This window comes from Bos mutus, chromosome 2 (genome assembly GCF_027580195.1).
Source record: "Bos mutus isolate GX-2022 chromosome 2, NWIPB_WYAK_1.1, whole genome shotgun sequence".
NCBI classification, from domain to species: Eukaryota; Metazoa; Chordata; class Mammalia; order Artiodactyla; family Bovidae; genus Bos; species Bos mutus.
The window spans coordinates 79,608,530-79,631,279 of record NC_091618.1 but is presented as its reverse complement, the minus strand read 5'-3'; the positions used below and the strand labels follow the sequence as shown (position 1 = coordinate 79,631,279).

The window sequence follows — 22,750 nt, the reverse complement described above, 5'->3', positions numbered from 1 at the left end:
AAACCTCAAGACCCTCTTTTTTTTACCCCCTAATTTCTAACAAAAATTATATGGTAGCCTAATGAAATTAATTTATAATCATTCATAGATAGATATTTTTGCCTAGACAGTGCATGGATATGGACATGTTATATACTTGGCCTGTCTTCAGTATAGGTTTAGACTAAGTAATATAGAAACATTTGATAAATACATATATTTAACCTAAGTATAAAAAGCACAATTAGGATATTAGCAAAGAGCAGCCAAATGTTTTTCCATTTTATTTAGAACTGACCAAACATGCTGCATTACTTGGCCCAAAAGGTTGTCTTCATGTCAGATTATATTTTAATATATAAAGTGATGATGGCTTCGGAAGGTTGCTATTAGTGTGAAATGTGTCCACAGTCATCATTTCTTTGAAATATGTTTCTTTAAAACATATTTCTTTAAAATATGTTTCCTTAAAACGTATTTCTTTAAAATATGTTTCCTTAAAACATTTTTCTTTAAAATATGTTTCCTTAAAACATATTTCTTTAAAATATGTTTCTTTAAAACATTTTTCTTAAAATATGTTTCTTTAAAACATTTTTCTTTAAAATGTTTTTAAACTGGTATGACAGTGACTTAGATATTTTTTAATATCATTTCTATTAAGATAATATTTATTTTAAGTGCCGTTAGAGGATGATGGATTCATGAAGGAGAATTAGTCTGACATAGAAATCTTAATAGCATATTACACACTCACTCAAAACTGGAGTAAAAAACTTATGCCCAGTATACTTAGGATGTTAGTAACATTGGAACCATGAATTTCTTTAATACCTTATATACTTCATAGACACAGGTAGTGCTTCTTTGTTTTCCTTGGTGAACTCAGTTCATGTTTTGAGTGAATTAGTTACTTGCTCCAAAGATTACAATACTTGAAACCTATTGTAATCTCAGTATCAAGTTTCAAAAAAGTTATGTACTTAACTAACAGATTAAGGTTAACTTTTAAATAATTCTCTTTAGATGGTCAGGGAAGCAGAAGAGTGTGAAATAATAAATCTAAGGTTTTAAAGTGGAGTGACTAAAAAAAACAAAACAAAACAGTACTTTACAGTGTTTGATTTTTTTACTGACCAGTCTAAAATTAAGAATAAAATAATCCAGAAGATTCAATGTTAATTTTTAATATGTTTCTAAGAAAAAACTATATGGAAAACAAAAGCAAAAGCACAATGTGTGTATGTATCTTTTTCTTCTCTCTAGGGACCAATGTTTGTGCCAAGAACAATGGGGGATGTCAGCAGCTCTGTCTTTATCGAGGAAATTCCTGGAGAACTTGTGCTTGTGCCCATGGATATTTGGCAGAAGATGGAGTTACATGCCTAAGGCATGAAGGCTATTTGCTGTATTCAGGGAGAACAATATTAAAAAGTATTCATCTTTCTGATGAAACCAACTTAAATTCACCAATAAGGCCATATGAAAATCCACGTTATTTCAAGAATGTCATAGCCTTGGCTTTTGACTATAATCAAAGAAAAGGTAGCAACCGAATCTTCTACAGTGATGCACACTTTGGAAATATACAGCTTATTAAAGATAACTGGGAAGACAGACAAGTAATTGTTGAAAGTAAGTACAACATTTTTTTTTAATAGTTTAGTGGAAACGGGTATCATTTGGAGTAATAGAGAAATTAGAGTGGTGATTGCATGTAGTAATTACATTTTCCTAGAGTTTTTATTCTAAAACAAGTGCAACTATATCATCCAAAACCCCAAAAGTCAAAGAAGCAATTAACTGCTTAACGTGTACAGCATGAATATTATGATTATTAGCTTCTAATCATGGAACATTCAGTATATTCCTTTATAATGTTTATTATAAATGTTTATTAAAATTCATGGGAAATAATTTTTAGTATAAAACTTACTAATTTTATTTTCTTCTAATGGGAGAAATTATATCTTTAGGGATACCTATCTAATTATATTTGGTGAATTTTATTTTCTCAAATATCACAGATTATCTTTGTTATATCAAAGATATATCTTTGTGATATATCTGTTACATATCTTTGTTATATATTTGTTATATATCTGTTATATCACAGATATAACATTCTTGATGAGAGAATGTAACTAATGAATTAATATTTTTAAGACATTTAAAAAATTTTATAAGACAGTCATTTTAATATTTTATGGGATTCAAATGTAATATTGTATGAATCATCTATATAATTTAGAGAAACCTCTTCCTGTCATCCAATTTTACAGGAACTATCTTCCTATTCCTTGTTTAACGTATGGAACATATTTCCATATATTCCTTACTTTCCCAATTTTACTTTATTGAGGTCAACCTTTGTCATTACTTTTTAAATTTCAAAGTAATACATAAGTTTATTGTAAAATGTTCAAGTAATATGGATTTGAAAGGAAGTTTTTGCCCCATCACTGCAACATCAATTCCGTTTACTTACTTGTGACAGCTGTCATGCCTCCAGAATTTTCTATATGTATGTGTTTCATTTGTAATTACAAAAATGGAATGATCTGTATGCAACATTCACCTGCTTTTTTCACTTAGAATATATCTTTAAAGGCTTTCATTTAAGTATATAATGCTCTATCTCATTATTTTGAAAGCCTGTATCTATCCTGTGTCTCTGTGCCACGTCACTTCAGTCGTGTCCAGCTCTTTGCGACTCTATGGACTAGAGCCCACCAGGCCCCTCTGTCTGTGAAATTTCCCAGGCAAGAATACTGGAATGGGTTGCCATGCCCTTGATCAGGGGGTCTTCCTGACCCAGGAATTGGACCCCAGTCTCTTATGTCTCCTGCATTGACAGGCAGGTTCTTTACCACTAGTGCCTCCTGGGAAGCCCATCTCTCCTGTACTAAGGGTAAATTAATTTATTTAACCATTTTCTTATTCACAATCATTTAGGTTGTTTTGGTGTCTTATCATTACCTACAATGAATGTCACATAAATATTTTTTCACAAATGTGAATATTGCTTTTGTATAGAATCCTAGAAATAGAACTGCAAAATCAATGCTAATTTTTATAATTGGTCAAATTTCTTTTCAAGAAGACTATATTAATATATAATTTCATCACCTGTTTATGAAAAAGACCTATTTTCCCTCACTTTTGACAATGATTTTATAATATTTACTATCATATAGCTAATATATAAAAGAGTCAGCTTATGTTAATATAAATATATATTAACTAAAGAGATAACTAGATAACTAGAGAGATCCAGTATCTACTCATATATTTTATTCATATGAAAAATAGATACTTAATGTCAAACTCTATTATACATTACCATCCCATGCTAGGCCTGCTATAGTTTATTTTGTTCTTTCAACATTTAGTATCTCAAAATCCTTTGGGTCTATTCAAATCTGACTCAGCCTTTCCAAGTCAGTTCAGCTGTGTACTTTCAAGTATATACAAATATAAAATATTATTTCGTTATTCTGTAGGGTACCATACTTATTGATAGTTTAATACCAATTTGTATATTCTAGCACAAACATACATATAGCATTGTATATTCATGCTATTTTGCTCTCTAGTGTGTGTGTAAATATGAAGATACAACTATAAATATACTAATCATAGAGTTCAGACATTTGAGAGTTGTTGATTCTTTAGTTATAGCTCTATGAAGTTTATACTATAATTCTCTTTGGTCCTCACTCCATTTTCTTAGACTAATACAATTTAGAGTTGAATATGCTCATGTTGCACATGTAATCTATTAACTTCTTCAATTTAAAAAATTAAATTTCTATTGAAATTTAATAGAATCTCTAAGATACTAAAGGTCTAGAGAATAAATAATCTGTCTGGGGAAAGGCAGAGGGTACAATGGAACAGAGTCAAGGAATCTAAGTGATCAAAAGTATGTTCATAATAATACTAGATATTTGTCTTTTTTTACAGTGTTAAAAATGGCACCAATGGTGGAAAAACCATTGTGGCTAAACTGATGATACCTTAGCATTAATGAAGACAGCAGCACCAAACAGTACTAGTAGTGAGTGTATTTTTCACTGCCACTTAATAGCAGGAAAAAAAAAAAAAAACCAGTTTAACCTAAGAATGTCCTTGAAGAAAAGCTAAAAAAATAATTTTATTAAATCTTAATCTTTCCTAATCCTTCAGATTACACCTCTTTTTACACTCTGTGATAAAATACAAATAGGGAACTTCTATTGCATTCTTAAGTCCAATGGCTGCTAAAGGAAACTGGGTATTTCTGTCTTTATGTAAGTCCATGGTTCTTTTAACTGACATTATCTTTTACTTGAATGAGGAACAGACAAACTATGATTATTCAAACCTAGTTGTGTGGCAGACTGAATACCATAAGTCTATCATTCCAAGGAAAATAACCTACATTTGTTGCAAATAATAAAAATCAAGCTTTCAAGTAAAAATTAAATTTTTGGAAGAATTGTATCTACTATAGTAAGCTTGATAGTTTCCCAATACTTAAACGCTTTTCTGATGAGATGGTAGTGGTATTACTAGTGATTGGAGGGGTTGTTGCATACTGAAATTGTCAACATTTGGAAGATATGCGCAACTCAGGGAACCAAAATTTTCCTACTTATATGATAAAATCATGCCTGGGTAAATGATACATTAAGAGTATAAGACAGACCAATGAATTTAATGAAATGGAGTATGAAACATTCATCACTATGGTTTCTGATTCTACACTGAATCTAACCTTTAAGTAACTATCACTTTTCATGTTCTGTAGTATAAAAGCATATTCAGAATTATCTGAAAGGCTATGAAAACCCTCCTTCCTTTTCAACTCTGTAGCTGTGTGAAGCTGGATTGTCTTTATCAGTTCAGTTCAGTCACTCAGTCGTATCTGACTCTTTGAGACCCCATGAATTACAGGACGCCAGGCCTCCCTGTCTATCACCAACTCCCGGAGCTCACTCAGACTCATGTCCATCGAGTCAGTGATGCCATCCAGCCATCTCATCCTCTGTCGTCCCCTTCTCCTCCTGCCCCCAATCACTCCCAGCATCAGAGTCTTTTCCAATGAGTCAACTCTTCACATGAGGTGGCCAAAGTATTGGAGTTTCAGCTTCAGCATCATTCCTTCCAAAGAAATCCCAGGGCTGATCTCCTTCAGAATGGACTGGTTGGATCTCCTTGCAGTCCAAGGGACTCTCAAGAGTCTTCTCCAACATCACATTTCAAAAGCATCAATTTTTCAGCGCTCAGCCTTCTTCACAGTTCAACTCTCACATCCATACATGACCACAGGAGAAACCATAGCCTTGACTAGACGGACCTTTGTTGGCAAAGTAATGTCTCTGCTTTTCAATAGGCTGTCTAGGGTGGTCATAACTTTTCTTCCAAGGAGTGTCTTTTAATTTCATGGCTGCAGTCACCATCTGCAGTGATTTTGGAGCCCAAAACAATAAAGTCTGACACTGTTTCCACTGTTTCCCCATCTGTTTCCCATGAAGTGGTGGGACCAGATGCCATGATCTTCGTTTTCTGAAGGTTGAGCTTTAAGCCAACCTTTTCACTTTCCTCTTTCACTTTCATGAAGAGGCTTTTTAGTTCCTCTTCACTTTCTGCCATAAGGGTGGTGTCATGTGCATATCTGAGGTTATTGATATTTCTCCCGGTAATCTTGATTCCAGCTTGTGCTTCTTCCAGCCCAGCATTTCTCATGATGTACTCTGCATAGAAGTTAAATAAGCAGGGTGACAATATACAGCCTTGACGTACTCCTTTTCTTATTTGGAACTAGTCTGTTGTTCCATGTCCAGTTCTAACTGTTGCTTCCTGACCTGCATATAGGTTTCTCAAGAGGCAGGTAAGGTGGTCTGGTATTCCCATCTCTTTCAGAATTTTCCACAGTTTATTGTGATCCACACAGTCAAAGGCTTTGGCATAGTCAATGAAGCAGAAATAGATGTTTTTATGGAACTCTCTTGCTTTCTCCATGATCCAGCGGATGTTGGCAATTTGATCTCTGGTTCCTCTGCCTTTTCTAAAACGAGCTTGAACATCTGGAAGTTCACAGTTCACATATTGCTGAAGGCTGGCTTGGAGAGTTTTGAGCATTACTTTACTAGCGTGTGAGATGAGTGCAATTGTGCGGTAGTTTGAGCATTCTTTGGCATTGCCATTCTTTGGGACTGGAATGAAAACTGACCTTTTCCAGTCCTGTGGACACTGCTGAGTTTTCCAAATTTGCTGGTATATTGAGTGCAGTACTTTCATAGCATCATCTTTCAGGATTTGAAATAGCTCAACTAGAATTCCATCACCTCCACTAGCTTTGTTCATAGTGAGGCTTTCTAAGGCCCACTTGACTTCACATTCCAGGATGTCTGGCTCTAGGTCAGCGATCACAGCATCGTGATTATCTGGGTCATGAAGATCTTTTTGTACAGTTCTTCTGTGTATTCTTGCCACCTCTTCTTAATATCTTCTGTTTATGTTAGGTCCATACCATTTCTGTCCTTTATTGAGCCCATCTTTGCGTGAAATGTTCCCTTGGTATCTCTAATTTTCTTGAAGAGATCTCTAGTCTTTCCCATTCTGTTGTTTTCCTCTATTTCTTTGCATATCTCTGAGGAAGGCTTTATTATCTCTCCTTGCTATTCTTTGGAACTCTGCATTCAGATGCTTATATCTTTCCTTTTCTCTTTTGCTTTTCACTTCTCTTCTTTTCACAGCTATTTGTAAGGCCTACTCAGACAGCATTTTGCTTTTTTGCATTTCTTTTCCATGGGGATGATCTTGATCCCTGAGCCTGTACAATGTCACGAACCTCCGTCTATAGTTCATCAGGCACTCTATCTATCAGATCTAGTCCCTTAAATCTATTTCTCACTTCCACTGTATAATCATGAGGGATTTTATTCATAAATTCCAACTAAAATAACACAACAAATTTGAAGTAGATATGAGAATTCAGCTGTATTGTAGTAATCCAGTCATTAAGCACACTGATAAAATGATAAAACATTGCTTTTTCTCATTTAAAAAATGCAGCTATTTTCATAGATGATGCCATTTATATTAGTATGCTATCATTTTTTTAAATATATTAATACATATTAAAACATTTTTCAGTTTAAATTTCTAACAATGTAATAGATAGTACCTCACATATACAAAAGGTTTCCTGGAATTTTCAATATTTTTTAAGAGTGCAAAAGTCCTCAGAACAAAAATAATTGCAAACTACTCTTCTAGACTAAAGGCTCAGAGAATTTGAAGTGTAAAAATATGAAAAAGCTTTTTAAGCTTTTTAAGCCACTGTTCTCCATAGTGGCTGTACTAATTTGCATTCCCACCAACAGTGTAAGAGGGTTCCCTTTTCTTCACACCCTCTCCAGCATTTATTATTTGTAGACTTTTGGATCGCAGCCATTCTGACTGGTGTGAAATGGTACCTCATAGTGGTTTTGATTTGCATTTCTCTGATAATGAGTGATGTTTAGCATCTTTTCATGTGTTTGTTAGCCATCTGTATGTCTTCTTTGGAGAAATGTCTATTTAGTTCTTTGGCCCATTTTTTGATTGGGTCACTTATTTTTCTGGAGTTGAGCTGTAGGAGTTGCTTGTATATTTTTGAGATTAGTTGTTTGTCAGTTGCTTCATTTGCAATTATTTTCTTCCATTCTGAAGGCTGTCTTTTCACCTTGCTAATAGTTTCCTTTGTTGTGCAGAAGCTTTTAAGTTTAATTAGGTCCCATTTGTTTATTTTTGCTTTTATTTCCAATATTCTGGGAGGTGGGTCATAGAGGATCCTGCTGTGATGTATGTCAGAGAGTGTTTTGCCTATGTTCTCCTCTAGGAGTTTTATAGTTTCTGGTCTTACATTTAGATCTTTAATCCATTTTGAGTTTATTTTTGTGTATGGTGTTAGAAAGTGGTCTAGTTTCATTCTTTTACAAGTGGTTGACCAGATTTCCCAGCACCACTTGTTAAAGAGATTGTCTTTAATCCATTGTATATTCTTGCCTCCTTTGTCAAAGATAAGGTGTCCATATGTGCGTGGATTTATCTCTGGGCTTTCTATTTTGTTCCATTGATCTATATTTCTGTCTTTGTGCCAGTACCATACTGTCTTGATAACTGTGGCTTTGTAGTAGAGCCTGAAGTCAGGTAGGTTGATTCCTCCAGTTCCATTCTTCTTTCTCAAGATCGCTTTGGCTATTCGAGGTTTTTTGTTTTTCCATACAAATTGTGAAATTATTTGTTCTAGCTCTGTGAAGAATACTGTTGGTAGCTTGATAGGGATTGTGTTGAATCTATAAATTGCTTTGGGTAGTATACTCATTTTCACTATATAGATTCTTCCAATCCATGAACATGGTATATTTCTCCATCTATTAGTGTCCTCTTTGATTTCTTTCACCAGTGTTTTATAGTTTTCTATATATAGGTCTTTAGTTTCTTTAGGTAGATATATTCCTAAGTATTTTATTCTTTCCGTTGCAATGGTGAATGGAATTGTTTCCTTAATTTCTCTCTCTGTTTTCTCATTATTAGTGTATAGGAATGCAAGGGATTTCTGTGTGTTGATTTTATATCCTGCAACTTTACTATAGTCATTGATTATTTCTAGTAATTTTCTGGTGGAATCTTTAGGGTTTTCTATGTAGAGGATCAAGAGACACGTGTACCCCAATGTTCATCGCAGCACTGTTTATAATAGCCAGGACATGGAAGCAACCTAGATGTCCATCAGCAGATGAATGGATAAGAAAGCTATGGTACATATACACAATGGAGTATTACTCAGCCATTAAAAAGAATACATTTGAATCAGTTCTAATGAGGTGGATGAAACTGGAGCCTATTATACAGAGTGAAGTAAGCCAGAAGGAAAAACATAAATACAGTATACTAATGCATATATATGAAATTTAGAAAGATGGTAACAATAACCTGGTGTACGAGATAGCAAAAGAGACACTGATGTATAGAACAGTCTTATGGACTCTGTGGGAGAGGGAGAGGGTGGGAAGATTTGGGAGAGTGACATTGAAACATGTAGAATATCATGTAAGAAACAAGTTGCCAGTCCAGGTTCGATGCGCGATACTAGATGCTTGGGGCTGGTGCACTGGGACGACCCAGAGGGATGGTGTGGGGAGGGAGGAGGGAGGAGGGTTCAGGATGGGGAACACATGTATGCCTGTGGCGGATTCATTTTGATATTTGGCAAAACTAATACAATTATGTACAGTTTAAAATACAATAAAATTTAAAAGAAAAAAAAAACAAAAACAACAAAAAAAAGAACTGATTTCCTTTAGAAAAAAAATATGAAAAAGCAAAGAGTAAACAAGGAGCAACACATCATTTGGTATGATTAGAATATGGGTTGTACAGCATGAGTGGTGTGAGATGAGGCTAGCGTCCTAGAGAAGAGTCCCATATTGAAGGATTTGGTTTGTCAAGAAAAAAGTATTAAAATTTTTATTGAAATGTAATTAAAAGTGTACCATTCAATAGTTTTTGGTATATTCCATTATAAATTTTTAAAATTAGATAAAAATATGTAAAACATAACATTTACATTTCAACTATTTTTAATTGAACAATTCAGTGATGTCAATACATTCACAGTATTGTGCAACCCTCACCACCATTTATCTCCAAAACATTTCTTTCTTTTTAAAGACAAACCTCATTGAAGCAATTATTTCCCATTCCCCATCCTTGTATTCTCTGGTAACCTTTCATCTATTTTTTCTCTATGTATTGGCTATTGTATATATTTCATATAAATGGAGTCATACAATATTTGTTTTATCGTGTGTTGTAACTCACTCAGCGTAATATTTTGAAGGTTAATTCATGTTTTAGGTATCTGAAGTTGATCTGCCTCATTATGGCTGAACTATGTTCTCTTGTATGTATACGCTGCTGCTGCTAAGTCACTTCAATCATGTCCGACTCTGTGCGACCCCATAGATGGCAGCCCACCAGGCTCCCCCATCCCTGGGATTCTAAAGGCAAGAATACTGGAGTGGGGTGCCATTTTATTCTCCAATGCATGAAAGTGAAAGGTGAAAGTGAAGTCACTCAGTCATGTCCGACTCCTAGTGACCCCATGGACTGCAGCCTACCAGGCCCCTCTGTCCATGGGATTTTCCAGGCAAGAGTACTAGAGTGGGTTGCCATTGCCTTCTCCGTGTATGTATATAGCATATATTATTTATCCATTTATCTGTTTATGGATACTTGAGTTACTTCTACCTTTAGTTATTGTGAAAATGGTACAGTGATCATTGATATACTATTATTTAAGACAAGGAGTTTCAATTTTTTTAGTAGATAAAGGGAAAACAATGGAAAGCTTTAAGGCATGTATTTAATAGGATTTCTGTTTTATGAAGATAACTCTGGTTATGTTATTTTGATAATATTTAAGAGATGCCATAGGAGTTTGTTGCTGTGTTACAGATCCCATTTCTATAGGGGTAACTTGAAAGCAGCTTAATCAAAGTATATATGTATTCCTGTTCAGTTGTTTTCTTTTTATTTGGTTGATAGTTTCCTTCACTGTAAAAAAGCTTATTAGTTTTATATAGTCACATTTATTTTCACCTTTATTGCCCTTCCTGAGGAGACAGATGCAAAAAAAAAACCTGCTTTTTTTTAACTCGGTCAACTGCATTACTATCAATTGGTCTATTAAAATTTTCTATTTCTTCCTAATTTAGGTCTTAGAAAATTGTATATTGATAGGAATTTATCCATTTCTTCTAGGTTGTTCAATTTGTTGGTGTATAATATTTTGAAGTAATCTTATTATCCTTCGTATTTCTGTTGGGAGCCACATTAGACATTACTGACAAAATGGAGGCACAGCCCCAACCCCCTCTCCTCATTCCACAGACACAGTCCCAAGATAAAGGAGTTAAGTTTTGTGATTCTGACTTGTTCTTTCCTTTCTTTGGTTGAGTTGGCTAAAGAAAATTTTAAGGTGCTTATTGTTCTTGAGAAAAACATGAAAAAACACAAAGCCTTCTATAGTTGTGCCCAAAAAATAATCTATAAAATAACCATTGACATTTGTTCAAAGATTTTTACAAAAAATGTCCCAGGATGAACACATAGGCCACAACTTGAGGCCATGAAAAAGATTGTTATCTGGGACCTGTTTGTGAGGAAAGTGTTTATGACAAAGAAAGTTTGCTGAGTTTAGGGTTTAAAAGTAATTAAAAATAGTTAAAACCCTTTTTAAGAGATAGTGAGCTTAAGATACTAGGGACAAACACGATTTAAAAAGATAAAAAATAAACTGAAAAATGTGGTATACAGCCCAGACATAAACATGAGTTACAATGTAATCACAAGAAAACACGATTCTGAGAAAATCGCTGAAACAGGAACTCTGTTTAAAGGGCAACAATGAGACAATAAATCTGGGTGAGAGAAAACTAAATATGTCAAACCTGTGACCTAATGCTTTTGTCAAAGTAAAAAAAAGACCTGATGCTTAAAATAAACATGTAGCCCCACACCTTGATCATTCCCCACCGACACCACTCATCTCTTCAGACTGATACCCTGGCTGCTGGAGCTGGACTCTGACATATTTCTGTGTTGTTAGTTGTAAGGCTAGACTGAGATTTTTCTTGGTTCTTGGCATAGACCAATATTACTATAAACTTCCCTCTTAGAATTGTTTTTGTTCTGTCCTGAAAATTTTAAGACTGTTGTGCTTTTCTTTTCATTTGTCTCAAGATATTTTTCTCTTTTCTCTTAAATTTCTTCAGTGACCCACTGATTAAGAAGCATGTTGTCTGGCTTCCACATATTTGTATACTTTTTGCAGTTTTCTTCTTGTAAGTAATTTCCAGTTTCATAACACTGCAGTCAGAAAACAATGCTTAATATAAATTCAATCTTCATTTATTGAGACTTGTTTTGTGGCCTAACATGTGATCTATCCTTGAGAATATTCCATGTGCACTTGAAAGGAATGTGTATTTTGCGCACTTGAAAGGAATGTGTATTTTGCTGTTTTAGGATGAAATGTTCTCTAGTTAAATCCATCTGGTCTAATATGTCATTTAACCCAATGTTTCTTCATCAGTTTTCTGTCTAGCTGATCTATTCAATGATGTAAGTAGTTATGTTAAAGTTTCCTCCTCTTACTGTATTACTGTTCTTTTTTTAATGTATTATTTGCTTTTTGTATTTAGGTGCTGCTATGCTGGGTGCATAGATAGCCTCTTGGTTGATTAATCTCTCTTTTTCATTACATGATGCCCTCCATTTTCCCTTGATAAAACCTTTGTTTAAAAGTATATTGCTACCCCACCTTCTGTTTGTTTCTATTTGCATAGCGTATAATTTTCTATCCCTTCACTTTGTGCATCTTCAGATATGATATGATTCTCTAGTAGGCATTTAGCAACACTGTCTTTTAATTGGAGCCTTTTGTTCATTTAAAGTGATTTTTGATGACTATACATACTGCTCTTTTGTTAATCATTTTTGGTTGTTTTGTGATTATTTTGTTCCTTTCTTCTTGTTTTCTTTTTGTAATTTGTTGACTTTCTTCAGTGTTATGTTTGTATTTCTTTCTCTATTTTGTTATCTATGTATTATCAATTTTTTGCATGTGGTTCATATGTAACAACCTACATAAATGTTTAAAGTTGATGGTTGCATAAATTTGAGCACATTCTAAAAGTAGTACACTGTTACTGCCCCTCTTTTATAATTTGTGTGTCACTTTTCTATTTTAGATGTAAAATTTTTGCCTCTTTTGTCTTTTAATCTTCATACTAGCTTTATAGGTAGCTGATCCATTGCCTTTACTACATGTTTGGGATTTACCAGTAGGATTTTTTTCTAGTATTTTTCTAATTTTTCATTATGTCCTTTTTCTTTTCTATTTGATAATACCCCTTTAATATTTCTTATAAGGTCAGCTGAGTGGTGATTAACTCTTTTTTAAGTTTTTGCTTGTCTGGGAAACTTTGTATCTCTCCTTTAATTATGAATAACCACCGGTATATTCTTGAGTATTCTAATCAGAAGTTGTTTTTTTTTTTTCCCCCACCCCCAGCACTTTATATATATCAAGCAAGTTCCTTCTGGCCTGTGAAGTTTCCACAGTAAAGTCATTAAATAGATAGTCTTTGTGGGTTTCCTAACTTATTTTTCTCTCGCTGATTTTAAGATTCTCTCTTTAACTTTTGACATTTTGATTATAGCTTGTCTTGGTGTGAGTCTTTTTGGGTTCATCTTGTCTGATACCCTCTGTACTTCCTGGATTTGGCTAGCTGTTTCCTTTTCCAGGTTATGGAAGTTTTCAACCATTATTTCTTCAAACAGTTTTTCTATCCCTTTATCTTTCTTGAACTTCTATAATACAAATCATAGTATTGCATGGTATTGTTCCAGAGATCTCTTAAACTATATTCATTTGTAAAAAAAATTGCTATCTGTTCTTTTGCTCTCCCAATTGGGTTATTTCCACTAATCTGCCTTGCATCCTCTAATCTTCCTGCATCCTCTAATTCTGTTGACTCCTCTCTTTGTATTTTTTATTTCAGTTAATGTATCCTTTGGTTCAGATTCACTTTAAAATTTTTTTTCTCTTTGTGGAAGTGCTGAGTTCATCCACTTGTCCCTCAAGATTGGTGAGCCTATTTAACTATTTTTTTGTTTCCTATCAGGTAAATTGTTTATCTCTGTTTTGTGTGGATTATTTTCTGAGGTTTTGATTTATACTTTCATACTTTCATTTTAAGTTTGTCTCCTCTTTGTGCCTAAGTGTATTTGTTTCTAGGTTTTTAGTATAAATTAGCTATGTTTCCTACTCTTGAAAGAGTGGACTTATGTACAAAGTTTCTTGTTTGGCCCAGCGACACAACCCCCTGTGCTTACCAGAATCAGGTGGTCAAGCAGTGTGTGTTTTCCAATTGTCTTTAGGGTGTAACTGCTGGATGTGCACCGGGGATGGTGTTGGCCCCTAGGCCAACTGGCTATAACCTCTGACTCCAACTGTTGTGGGCAATCTGATAGGTGGAGCTGCTTTAGAGGGACAGCACTGTCAGCCAAAGCAGCTTTCCGGGTTTGGGAGAGAGAGAGAGGCACTGGCCAAGTTGAATAAGTTGGGTAGGGCTGGTACTTGGGAACACTAGGGCCAGGTGTGCAGTATAGCTGAGTTGGTGGAGAATGACAGAAATGGATCAGGTTGGGTAGAAAGAGAATTGAAAAACATGGTGCCTTTCAGCACTTCTGTACCTGGCGAAAATTCCAAAAGATTCCTGTTACTCTGGCACATGCTCTAAAATCAGTCAACATATCTCCTTAGTGTATGACCTAGGAACTTCTCAAGCTACTGCTTCTGCACTGCAACTCAGAATGAGTGAATGAGTGCACAACCTCTTTGCAAGCCAAGTCTTGGTTTCCCATAACCCTCCAGTTCTCTTGGACATAAGCCTCACTGACTTTTAAAGTCAAATGCTACGAGAGTTCTTCTTTCCAGTGCAAGTACCTGGGGCTGGGGAGCCTGGTGTGACACTTAGAGCCCTTTGCCACCATGATATTCCTCCTGCTTGTGTGTCACCACTTTAGTTGTGTGGGTTCTGATTAGATTTCCATTTTTTTCTTGTCTTGATGAAGCCTTTTCTTTATACCCATAGCTGTAGAAAATCCATTCCACTAGTGTTCAGGTCATTCTCAGATATAGTTGCTCCACATGTAGTTGTAATTTTGGTGTGTTTGTGGAAGTAGATGAACTGACTCTTCCTACCTTGTTGGTATCCTATTTTGATAAATCTGGAATAACACATTTCATTTTGTTGCATCTTTTACCAAAAAAATAAATTCACTATGTATTTAAAGAAAGCTCTAAATACTTTCACAAATCAGATTTAAGTTTATATCCTTTATATATCTGAATGAATGAAGGCTAGAATGAAGGCTCTCCTTTATCTTTTCAATTCATGTAGAATGAATTTTTTACTCTTAGGTATAAAAGGTACTATGGAAAGAGCTACCAAATTAAATGTGTGTATTACCTGCTTGAAGTGTGACACAGATTATTAGGTATGGGGAACTAAAGATGAGAAGTCTGGTTTCTAACCTCTTGGACTTCAAAGTTATAGGTAAAGGAAAGTGTCATAGTTTACTTTTCATATGTGAAGAGACAAGACCCCTTGACTACTACTATCTGCTACGAGTATCTGACCACTACTACTACTATCATGGTCAATATGAGATTAAAAATTAAAACACTAAGATTATCTCTGACTTTAAAACACAGCATGATTGATAACTTATAATAAAAATTAGATAATTTCAAAAACAAGTTTTTCCTTGAATAATAAACAGAACAGAAATATAAACCAGTTAGAATGATTGAAGCATCAGACTTATGAGCCTGTAAAATATGGATCCTATAGAGGAACAGGAGTAAGTTTAGAGCCTACTTAAAATGGTCTGGGGTGAGGCTACCACATAGGAAAAAATGCTGAAGTAAAACCATGCCATCTCCTTCATGGACCACTGTCCTGTGTGAAGTTTTTACCTTAGAGGCTTAGAGAATACAGAAACAATCCTGTGACCAACACTAACATCATTCTTTTTGTAGTTTAACTGCCTTTCAAGTTCTCATATGCCCTGTGGAACAAAAATCCAAGTGAATTATGTAAGAAAAGAGCTGCAGCTTAAGGCCCAGAGGACAAGTGAAAGCAACTGAACCAACAAACTAAAAGGAATGAATGTCAGAAGAAAGGTTAAAAAATAACTAGTTTACTTAAGGAGAGTCTGCAAATTCAAATTCCACAATAAATGAATTTTAAAGAAAGACAGCTAGAAAAAAGGATACCAATCAGCAGATGAATGAAAGCAAATAATAGAACAATTAGAAGCAGACTTTTATAGTATTTTGGGAGTTCATCAGAGGAAAAGGAATACATGTCCATAAAAAGTGATGGTGAAACTAAAGAGGCTAAAGTTATACAAGAAAAATAATTAAAATGAATGAAAACAACTAAAAATCTTAGAACTGAAAAATATGGTCAGTATAATAAAAATTTTAAAAGATATCTTAGTTGATATAATAAAGTTTATGTTGGACTAGTCAAAGTGAGAATGAACAAATAGTATGATAATTACTGAAGAATTAATACACAAGTAAGAATAAAAATAACTAAGAGCAGTTGTAAAACTTGGAAGGTAAGTTGTTAGGTAGTGAAGGTTAACAAATGACAAAGAAGAGAAGGAAGGGCAGAAAAGTAACATTCCAAGAAACAATGGTGGGGTTTACTAGAGAAGAAGAAATAAATGGGTCCTTAGATTGAATATTCCCTCTGAGCACTGAAAATAATAATATAATTAAGTCAGCGATAGTAAAACTTCAGAGAATCATTTAAAAAAGGGAGGGGGACCTTAAAGTACTATAGGAAGGAATAGACAGACTGTTTACAGAGGAACAACAATTGAATTTAAGCAGACTTCTAAATCAACGTTAGAAATATGTTCACACCACTAAGGGAATATATAATCCTATAACTGATTACACTGTTACTCAAAATGAAGGGAAACAGATTTTTTTCAGACATGAAATCAGTAACAGTATATATACATATGCTCACTGAAAAAAAACCAAAAGTACATAAAAATTATGCCCTCAAACCTGACAATAATCCACACTAAGAACTAAAATTTGTGTTTTACATTGTGACTTGGTATATGTTTCAGTACACAATTATATCTTTTTTTTCTATAGGATTCATTCTGATGGTTTGTTTTAGCCAACCAGAGCGGTTTAAAAAACGACATTGCTTATAGTAAAGTCCAATGGTTTCCATGGGCTGCAGCCTACCAGGCTCCTCCGTCCATGGGATTTTCCAGGCAAGAGTACTGGAGTGGGGTGCCATCGCCTCCTCCGCAATAAACAATTAAGATATATAATTAAGGAAAACTCTTAAACTAGGAATAAAACAAAGGATGAACAATTTTCTGTGGAGAAAATTATAAAATATTAGTGGACATAAACGATGACTTTAAATAAAGGGAGAAAAGTAATTTTCATGATGGTAAAATTCAATTTCCATACCATGAGATTGTGCATATATATGCAGAGTACATCATGAGAAATGCTGGACTGGAAGAAACACAAGCTGGAATCAAGATTGCCAGGAGAAATATCAATAACCTCAGATATGGGAGAAATATCAATAACCTCAAATATGCAGATGACACCACCCTTATGGCAGAAAGTGAAGACGAACTAAAAAGCCTCTTGATGAAGGTGAAAGTGGAGAGTGAAAAGTTGGCTTAAAGCTGAACGTTCAGAAAATGAAGATCATGGCATCTGGTCCCATCACTTCATGGGAAATAGATGGGGAAACAGTGGAAACAGTGTCAGAGTTTATTTTTCTGGGCTCCAAAATCACTACAGATGGTGACTGCAGCCATGAAATTAAAAGATGCTTACTCCTTGGAAGGAAAGTTATGACCAACCTAGATAGCATATTCAAAAGCAGAGGCATTACTTTGCCAACAAAGGTTCATCTAGTCAAGGCTATGGTTTTTCCTGTGGTCATGTATGGATGTGAGAGTTGGACTGTGAAGAAAGCTGAGCACCGAAGAATTGATGCTTTTGAACTGTGGTGTTGGAGAAGACTCTTGAGAGTCCCTTGGACTGCAAAGAGATCCAACCAGTCCATTCTAAAGGAGATCAGCCCTGGGATTTCTTTGGAAGGAATGATGCTAAAGCTGAAAGTCCAGTACTTTGGCCACCTCACGCGAAGAGTTGACTCATTGGAAAAGACTCTGATGCTGGGAGGGATTGGGGGCAAGAGGAGAAGGGGATGACAGAGGATGAGATGGCTGGATGGCATCACTGACTCGAGGGACGTGAGTCTGAGTGAACTCCGGGAGTTGGTGATGGACAGGGAGGCCTGGCATGCTGCGATTCATGGGGTCACAAAGAGTCGGATGCGACTAAGCGACTGATCTGATCTGATCTGATCTGATGGGAATGTGCCCCAAATTGTAAGTTTATTAAGATTCAAAATCTTTGAGGTCATAAAAGCTGTTGGCTGACATAGCAAGGACATATGTGAATTCTGTGCCAAAGAAAGGCACAATAAAGGACAGAAATGGCAAGGACCTTATAGAAGCAGAAGAGATTAAGAAGAGATGGCAAGAGTACACAGAAGAACTGCACAAAAAAGGTCTCAATGACCCAGATAACCACAATGGTGTGGTCACTCACCTAGAGCCAGACATCCTGGAATATGAAGTCTAGTGGGCCTTAGAAAGCATTACTATGAACAAAGCTAGTGGAGGTGATGGAATTTCAGCTGAGCTATTTCAAATCCTGAAAGACGATGCTGTTAAGTGCTACACTCAATATGCCAGCAAACTTGGAAAACTCAGCAGTGGCCACAGGACTGGAAAAGGTCAGTTTTCATTCCAATCCCAAAGAAAGGCAATGTCAAAGAATGTACTGCTGCTGCTACTGCTAAGTCACTTCAGTCGTGTCTGACTCTGTGCGACCCCATAGACAGAAGCCCACCAGGCTCCCCCATCCCTGGGATTCTCCAGGCAAGAACACTGGAGTGGGTTGCCATTTCCTTCTCCAATGCATGAAAGTGAAAAGTGAAAGTGAAGTAGCAATGTACAAGCAACTATAAAATTGCCCTCACTTCACATGATAGCAAGGTAATGCTCAAAATCCTTCAAACTAGCCTTTTGCAGTATATGAACCAAGAACCTCCAGAAGTACAAGGTGCATTTAGACAAACCAGAGGAACCAGAGATCAAGTTGTCAACATCTACTGGATCACAGAAAAAGCAGCAAAATTCTAGTCAAATATCTTTTTCATTTACTACACTAAAACCCTTGATTGTTAATTCTTCAGTTCAGTTCAGCTGCTCAGTTGTGTCCAACTCTGCAACCCCATGGATTGAAGCACACCAGGCCTCCTTGTCCATCACCAACTCCTGGAGTTCATCCAAACTCATGTCCATTGAGTTGGTCATGCCATCCAACCATCTCATCCTCTGTCATCCCCTTATCCTTCCGCCCTCAATCTTTCCCAGCACCAGGGTCTTTTCAAATGACTCAGTTCTTCATATCAGGAAAATTCTTAGAGATGGGAATAACAGAACCCCTTACCTGTCTCCTGAGAAACCTTTATTCAGGTCAAGAAGCAACAGTTAGAACTGGACATGGAACAACAGACTGGTTCCAAATAGGAAAAGGAGTACATCAAGGCTGTATATTGTCACCCTGCTTATTTAACTTATGTACAGTATACATCATGAGAAATGCTAGGCTAGATAAAGCACAAGCTGGAATCAAGATTGCTGGGAGAAATATCAGTAATCTCAGATATGCAGGCGATACTACTTTAATAGCAGAAAGCAGACAGGAACTAAAGAGCATCTTGATGAAGGTCAAAGAGGAACATTTAAAAGCTAGCTTAAAATTCAACATTAAACAAGTAAAGATCATGACATCTGGTCCTATCACTTATTGGAAAACAGATGGGGAAAATGTGGAAAGAGTGGCAAATTTCATTTTCTTGGGCTTCAAAATCACTGTGGATGGTGACTGGAGCCACAAAATTAAAAGACACCTGCTCCTTGTAAGAATACCTATGACAAACCTAACAGCAAATTAAAAAGTAGAGACATCACTTTGCCAACAAAGGACAGTATAGTCAAAGCTATGGTTTTTCCAGTAGTCATGTATGTATGTGAGAGTTGGACCATAAAGAAGACTGAGTGCCAATTAACTGATTCTTTTGAACTGTGGTGCTAGAGAAGACTCTTCAGAGTCCCTTGGACAGCAAGGAAGTCAAACCAGTTAATCCTAAAAAAATCAATCCTGAATATTCAATGGAAGGAGTGATGCAGAAGCTGAAGCTCCAATACTTTGGCCACCTGATGTGAAGAGCCAACTCATTGGAAAAGATACTGATGCTGGGAAAGATCGAGGGCAAGAGGAAAAGGGAGTGATAGAGGATGAAATGGTTGGATGGCATCACCGACTTAGTGGACATGAGTTTGAGCAAACTCAGGAAGATAGTGAAGGACAGGGAAGCCTGGTATGCTGCAGTTCATGGGGTGGCAAAGAGTCAGACATGACTTAGTGAATGAATAACAACAACAATATACAATAAACCTACAGCTAACATCATACTCGAGGGTGAAAAGTGGAAAGCATTTCCTCTAACATCAGGAACAAGGATGTCCCATTTTCACCAGTTTTATTTAACATAGTTGTGGAAGTCCTAGCCACAGGTGTCAGAGAATGCTGACAGGAAAAGAAATAAGTGGAATCAAAATTGGAAAAGAAGTAAAAGTATCACCATTTCCAGATGACCTGAAATTATATACACAGAAAACCTTAAGCAAGAATCCCTTAGAAGAAATGGAACCAGACTCATAGTCAACAAAAGAGTCTGAAATTCAGTACTGAGGCTCAATCTCAAAAACAACAGAATGATCTTGGTTTGTTTCCAAGGTAAACCATTCAACACCACAGTAGTCCAAGTCTATGCCTCAACCACTAACGATAAAGAAGCTGAAGCTGAATTTTTCTATATAGACCTACAAGACCATTTAAAGCTAACACCAAAAAAGATGTCCTTTTCATCATAGGAGGCTGGAATGGAAAAATAGTCAAGAGATACCTGGGAAAACAGGTAAGTTTGACCTTAGAGTACAAAATGAAGCAGGGCAAAGGCTAACAGTGTTATGCCAAGACAACGCTCTGATCATAGAAAACACACTCTTCCAACAATGCAAGAGATGACTCTATGCATGGGCATCACCAGATGGTCAATACTGAAATCAGATTGATTATATTCCTTGCAGCTAAAGATGGTAAAGCTCTATACAGTCAGCAAAAACAAGACCTGGAGCTGACTGTAGCTCAGATCACCAGCTCCTTATTGCAAAATTCAGACTTAAAGAAAGTAGAGCAAACCAGTAGCCCATTCAGGTATGACCTAAACCATCTCCTTTAGGATAATACAATGGAAGTGACAAATAGATTCAAGGGATTAGATCTAGTACATGAGAAAAAGAAATCCAAGAAAGTAAAGTGGTTGTCTGAGCAGGCTGCACAAATATCTGAGAGAAGAAAAATACAAAGAAGAGAGGAAAGATACATCCAACTGAATGCAGGGTTCCAGAGAACAGCAAAGGAGAGATAAGAAAGCCTTCAAAAGTGAAAAATGAAAATAAATAGAGGAATACAATAGAATGGGAAAGACTAGAGACTTCTTCAAGAAAATTATAGATACCAAGGCAACATTTCATACAAAGATGGGCACAATAAAGAACAGAAACAGGAGGGACCTAACAGAAGAAGGGCTTAAGAAGAGGTGGTAAGAATATACAGAAGAACTGTACCAAAAAGATCTTAATGACCCAGATAACCACGATAGTGTAGTCACTTACCTAGAGCCAGACATCTTGGAGTGTAAGTCAAGTAAATGGGCCTTAGGAACCATTACTATGAACAAAGCTAGTGGAGGTGATGGAATTGCAGCTGAGCTGGAATTTCAAATCCAAAAGATGATTCTGTTTAAATGCTGTACTCATTGTGACTACAAATTTGGAATACTCAACAATGGCTGCAGGACTGGAAAAGGTCAGTTTTCATTCCAATTCCAAAGAGAGGCAATGCCAAAGAATGTTCAAACTTCTGTACAGTGGTACTCATTTCACATGCTAGCGAGATTATGCTCAAAATCCTTAAAGATAGGCTTCAGCAGTATGTGAACCAAGAACTTCAAGAGGTACAAGCTAGGTTTAGAAAAGACAGAGGAACCAGAGATCAAATTGTCAGCATCCGCTGGATCACAGAAAAAGCAAGGGAATTTCAGAAGAACATCTACTGCTTCATTGACTAAGCTAAAGCCTTTGACTGTGTGAAATATACTTAAAGATATGGGAATACTAGACTACCTTATCTGTCTCCTGAGAAACCTCTATGCAGGAGAAGACTGAAAAACAACAAGGACACAAAATACCTCTTCTTGGAAAACTATAAGATGAAAGAAGTGAAAGATGTTGCAGAGATATACCATGATCTTGGAATGGAAGAATCAATATGAACATGACTACCTCCCAAAGCAATCTGCAGATTCACTGAAGTCCCTATCCCTAAGGGCATTTTTCACAGAATTAGAACAAAAAATTTTATATTTGTATGGAAACATAAAAGATCCTTAACAGTAAAAAAAAAATAAAGAAAAAGAAATTGATAAAGAAGAATCCGAGCTGGAGGAATCAGGCTCTCTGACTTCAGACTACACTACAGTGCTACAGTACTGGTAGTATGTTACTGGCACAAACAGTATAGTACTGGCACAGAAACAGAAATGTAGACGAATGGAATAGGATAGAAAGTCAAGAGAGAAACTCATGTGCCTATGGCCACCTAATCTCTGACAAAGGAGGAAAAAATATACAATGGAGAAAGGACAGTCTCTTTAATAAGTGGTGCTGGAAAACTGCACCTAAAACATCCCCATCTAAAAGAATGAAATTAGAACACAGCCTAATGCCATACACAGAAGGAAACTCAAAACAGATGAAAGACCTAAAATGTAAGGCTGGATACTATCAAACTCTTAGAGGAAAACATAGGCAGAACACTCTTTGACGTAAATCACAGAAAGATATTTTTAAAACCACTGCTTAGAGTAATGAAAATAAAAATAAACAAATGTGACCTAATGAAAGT

The 22,750-nt window shown here is 35.8% G+C and overlaps 1 protein-coding gene across 1 annotated transcript in view; it reads left to right on the top strand.

Annotated features, from left to right (window-relative positions):
• Positions 1 to 22,750, top strand: part of LRP1B (LDL receptor related protein 1B) — a 1,793,119-nt gene that overhangs the window by 1,226,587 nt on the left and 543,782 nt on the right. Inside the window, exon 40 of the mRNA XM_070360639.1 lies at positions 1,246 to 1,614. Coding sequence (XP_070216740.1) covers positions 1,246 to 1,614 — 369 coding nt within the window. The remainder of the gene's footprint in view (positions 1 to 1,245; positions 1,615 to 22,750) is intronic.